This window comes from Triticum aestivum, chromosome 5D (genome assembly GCF_018294505.1).
Source record: "Triticum aestivum cultivar Chinese Spring chromosome 5D, IWGSC CS RefSeq v2.1, whole genome shotgun sequence".
Lineage (NCBI taxonomy): Eukaryota > Viridiplantae > Streptophyta > Magnoliopsida > Poales > Poaceae > Triticum > Triticum aestivum.
This window is the reverse complement of record NC_057808.1, coordinates 441,250,911-441,256,326: the sequence shown is the minus strand read 5'-3', so window position 1 is coordinate 441,256,326 and position 5,416 is coordinate 441,250,911. Positions and strand designations below refer to the sequence as shown.

General features: G+C 43.6%; 1 protein-coding gene across 1 annotated transcript; it reads left to right on the top strand.

Annotated features, from left to right (window-relative positions):
• Positions 1-1,452: 1,452 nt before the first annotated feature.
• Positions 1,453-5,001, top strand: LOC123125384 (putative G-type lectin S-receptor-like serine/threonine-protein kinase At1g61610). Its single transcript, XM_044545889.1, has 9 exons — positions 1,453-1,774; positions 2,199-2,798; positions 2,907-3,008; positions 3,201-3,242; positions 3,549-3,742; positions 3,835-4,042; positions 4,117-4,354; positions 4,431-4,584; positions 4,696-5,001. Exons 1-9 carry the CDS (start codon positions 1,453-1,455, stop codon positions 4,999-5,001), a joined length of 2,166 nt encoding a protein of 721 aa, XP_044401824.1.
• The last annotated feature ends 415 nt before the right edge of the window (positions 5,002-5,416 follow it).

Here is a 5,416-nt window from a genome sequence, read left to right as displayed (position 1 = left end):
GTTTCGCTTTGTGTCCATGTAGGACTCTTGTGTGTCCAGGAGAACCCAGATGACAGACCACACATGTCATATGTTGTGTTCGTGCTAGAGAATGGAAGCGTCACACTTCCAACCCCGAATCGCCCCGCCTACTTTGCACGACAAAGTTCTCATATGGAGCAAATCAGAAATTATATTCAATCTTCCGTGAATAGGTTTACACTTAGATAGAGGGGCGTTGGGATAATATTTGTTTTATTTCTAGATATATTGAAATACTCTTGGAACAACAATTTCATATGTATCGCACACCATCCAAATTTTGGAAATAATGCATCGCACACTATTAAAAGGATTATGCTTTGTTTAGAAGTCATTACCATTGAATGTGTTTCCATTCTGTTTTTGGCATCGACAGCCGTCTCGGTAGCAGAAACAAGATATGAAAATGTACCTAAATCACTATTCAATATGCGAAGAAAAAGCAATTCAATGAGGTTGTGCTCCAAACAAATTTAATAAATTGATTTTATTTCTAACAAGATCCAACGCATCGGGGCCATAGCAGCCGGGGCGGTATAGCCTAATATTTCAGTCGCTAGCCTGACTGGTAAGCAAGTGACGATGGCATCCCAAGTCCGACGTGAACAGCTGAGATGTCAACTCCATCCAACGCACTCTCAACCACTCCAAGCTAATGTACCATAACTCCAAAAAACTTTGCATCATTGAATCATCTTATATTCGACATGTGGATAAATGCCGGAACGAGTTGTCGGAACATTTTTCTTTTTTTTTTTTGCTTGTGAGTTGTGACCAAGGCTCGATGCAAGCAACTATGGTGCAGCATCAATAGCCTTCTGGCTACGGTTTGATTGGCCATTGAGCATGTCCGATGACTGGCTTGTCCCTGGCAAGCCAATCTCTTGTGGCACCACCATCGTCCCCTCGCAAGCCGTTTCGGTTAAACCCAGTTTGCCCAACAATTGATGTACTGGGATTCAACCGCATAATTGCCATACGATCCAGGCCGGGTCAGTATAGTTTAATGTTTTAGTCACTATAGTCTTGAGTTAGATCTGTGTGTCTTGCTAATACAGATTTTGCCTTTTGTGGGAAGCAATGCACTCGACATCCCTGGTGACTTAAAGAACAATGTTAAACAATTCTAGCTATCTAGGAGTAGTTAGCAGTGATGTTGGCAGCCTAATTCCAATGTGGGCAGCTGGATTATAAATCCCAACAAACGTCGACTTGGAAAACACAACTCTTGTAAAACTGGGCAACTTTGCATTAGTTAATCATCTGCCTCCGCGGTCGGACATTCGTGGATGCTGCGTTCCTGCGAGCATTTTGTCCTTTACAAGATCAAGGTTCCACGCCAGTGCTTTCTCCATTTAGCAGGATCTATATATAGCCTATAGCTAGTTATAGGCTCACAGCTTAGTGATTAAGATTTTGGCTGATCAATCAATGGATTCGCCAGCTCTCCTTCGCTACACCACAGCCCTGATCATTATGTTCCTGCCTTTGAGTGCTTCCAACGACCGCCTTGTCCCCGGCAAGCCGCTATCCCCAGGTACAACCATCGTCTCTGACGGTGGCATGTTCGCCTTGGGCTTCTTCAACCCCTCCAACTCCACTCCAGACAAGCTGTACCTTGGCATATGGTACAACAACATCCCCAAGCTCACAGTTGTGTGGGTTGCCAACCGTGAAACCCCAATCACCAACAACAATTCCTCCGCACCGATGCTTTCCCTCACCAACGCCTCCAACCTCATTATCTCCGAAGGTAATAACAGTGGTCGTGTCCTTTGGACGACGGCCAACGTGACCACTACGCCGGCGGGCCCGTCTACCCCGACGGCAGTGCTTCTGAACACTGGCAACCTCGTCATCCGGTTGTCAAATGGCTCCACGGTGTGGCAGAGCTTCGACCATCGCACCGACACGATCCTCCCCGGGATGAAGATTCGAATCAGATACAGCACACGAGGCACTACCGACCGTCCGGTGTCGTGGAAGGGGCCCGACGACCCCTCCCCGGGGCGCTACTCCTACGGCGTCGACCCGGCCGGACACGCCCCTCGAACCATTCTTGTGGGACGGGGGAAGCTTGGTGGCTCGTAGTGCCCCATGGACAGGGTACCAAGTGAAGAGCGTACGCAAACAACAGCAAGCGACCATGAACGCTAGTGACCTTATTGTGTACGTAGCCTTCGTCGACAATGGTGATGAGGTCTACGCCACATATAGCCTCTCGGACGGCGCGCCACCCACAAGGTCAGTCCTTACCTATTCTGGCGTGTATCAGTTCGAGAGCTGGAGCAGCAAGTCGTTGGTGTGGGATATCATTTCCAAGTGGCCGTCTGCTGAATGCAATGGCTATGGCTACTGTGGCCCGTATGGCTACTGCGATGAGACATTGGCGCCAATCCCAACTTGCAAGTGCCTAGATGGCTTTGAGCCGGCAAACAAGGAGGAGTGGTTCAGTGGCAGGTTCTTGGCAGGGTGCCAGCGGAAGGAGCTGTTGCACGCGTGCAGCAGTAGCTACTTGGCCTTATTGGGGATGAAGGCACCAAGTAAATTTGCGCTCGTCGGAGGGGGCAGAAGTACGTCTGAGGAGTGTGTCGCAGAGTGCAACCGCAACTGCTCCTGTGTGGGGTACGTGTATCGCAACGTCAGCAGCGGCAGGTCCGGAGGAGACACGACTATGTGTTTGGTGTGGGCTGGGGATTTGATTGACACCGGAAAGATAAGCGCAGAGCTCGGAGGAGAGACACTCTATCTCCGACTTGCAAATACAAATGCGGCAGGTAGCAACTAGTACTAGTTTTGTCATTTCTACCGTTGATTTTGTCTTTGCTAATGTGCTTCTAGTTGTATCTGGCACTTTTCTTATGGTCTATGTACGTACGGCGCAGGTAAAAAGAGAAAGAGCAATGCATTCAGGATTGTGCTGCCAGTTCGAAGCGGTGGTCTTCTCATACTCATATGCATAACTCTTGCATGGTTAAAATGCAAAGGTATGTTTAGTTAAATCTCCTTACAATAATGTTTTAGTTTACGGCCATATGAGAATGCATGTTTAACTACATAAACTTGGAATTCGTCGTCCACTATCACAATGTACTCCTAGTTTTAAATATCCCCTATTCCGCATGAATATGTAAACTAGAGCAGATACATCTTTTAGATGTGTTTTAATTTGTGGGCAGTTTACCGCCCTGATACCAATATCTCAGATAATGGAGCAACTAGTAAGTAGCAACTAATATCTCAGTTTACTCTCTCTCTCTCTCTCTCTCTCTCTCTCTCTCTCTCTCTCTCTAAGTGTGTTTTTCAAACATACATACCCGTTTTCTTTGTTAAGTCATACCCATATTCTCCGGTGTGTGATTTTGACATGGTAGCAACTTGCCTTAATGGTGTTTTACTCTTCGTTATCTGATATCATAAAGGGCATAACAACGATATAAAAATTTGAGGGATTAGCTATAACAGTTTCTTTCTTATGCCTACGGTTTACTTATTGGAAGGGTAATGATATGACATTGTGCGAGCAGGCAAGAACAAAAAATGGAGTATGCACAAGAACATAAGATTGGGTGGTATGAGTGCCTCTGATGAACTTGGGGAAGAAACCCCTCCTCATGATCAAGATTTTCCATTCGTAAGATTAGAAGAAATTGTCCTTGCAACCCACAATTTCTCCAAAGAATCTAAGATTGGACAAGGAGGATTTGGCAAAGTCTACAAGGTTAGCTTGTTCTATATCTAGTTCATGTTATTCCTTCAAAATTGGGAGAATTGTTTTGTTCACACATAAATCTCGAGTCTATATTTCTCCAGGGACTATTGGGTGGTCAAGAAGTCGCAGTCAAATGGCTAAGTAGAGATTCTCAACAAGGAACAAAAGAATTCAAGAACGAAATAATTCTAATTGCAAAATTGCAACATAGAAATTTGGTTCGACTTCTTGGGTGTTGTGGTGAAGGAGATGAAAAGCTCTTGATATATGAGTATCTGCCTAACAAGAGCTTAGATGCTACCCTATTTGGTACATATTCCAATGACAAACATATTTTCCTAACACAACTCTACTTTTTGCTGCTTACATTTGTTTCTTTTTAGATGACTCAAGAAAATTGTTATTGGATTGGACAACACGGTTTAATATAATCAAAGGCGTTGCAAGGGGGCTTCTATATCTTCACGAAGACTCAAGGTTCACCATAATTCATAGGGATCTAAAAGCTGGAAATATTTTGTTGGATGCATATATGAAACCCAAGATAGCGGATTTTGGTATGGCGAGGATCTTTGGTGATAACCAGCAAAATGAAAATACTCAACGCGTAGTTGGAACATAGTGAGTATTCATTAAAAAATGCATATTACTAAGTTCATATCACGTTAGATAATTCCATTCTTTGGGTATGATCGAGCATTGGCTACATGGCTCCTGAGTATGCAATGGAAGGTGTCTTCTCTACCAAATCTGATGTCTACAGCTTCGGCGTATTACTATTGGAGGTTGTAACTGGTATAAGGAGAAATTCCAATTGTGAAACTATGGGATTTTCCAGCCTCGCTCTTCATGTGAGTACATACAAGACTTCTATCAAGTTCCATTTCTAAAAATGGGTCAAATTTGTGAAGCATTTTTTAGAGATAACATGAATATTAATATGATGTTCTTGCTTGTTTTAGTCATGGAATAAGTGGAACGAAGAAAAGACTGAGGAACTGCCAGACTCGTCTATCATAGATACTTCACCAGACGAAGTTCTGCTTTGCGTCCATGTAGCACTCTTGTGTGTGCAGGATAACCCAGATGACAGGCCACTCATGTCATCTGTTGTGTTCGTCCTAGAGAATGGAAGCAACACACTTACATCCCCCAATCGCCCCGCCTACTTTTCGCGACGAAGTACTGAAGTGGATCAAATAAGACAAGATATTCAAACTTCCGTCAATAGTTTTACTCTTACTGAGATAGAGGGACGATGTACCTAATGCCATTGCAAATTGTATGGCTCACAAAATAGTAACGTGATTTTGTAAAACATACAAAATACACTACATGAATAACAGTTGAAGCAGAGTACACAGTATACTTGGCTAAGGTCAAAAAATTTACCTGGCTAACTATGCTGAGTGTAACACTTGGCTTCCATGACTCGGCTTATGTCACATCGGCAACTAGATGTAGGTCAAGTACTTTTCGTCCACTACTCGACTTAACTATAAGCCGAGTGTTGAATAGGGCTGCTCGGCATTATAAAGCACTTTGACTATAAGCCGAGTGTCACAAAACAATGTGTTGAAACATTTCATTTGGATCCATCTAATGTTTTATGAAATATATTTCAAAAATAGTTGAAATATGAAAAAAAAACATCTAAATATGTCTAAGAGTTCTGAAGCTCTT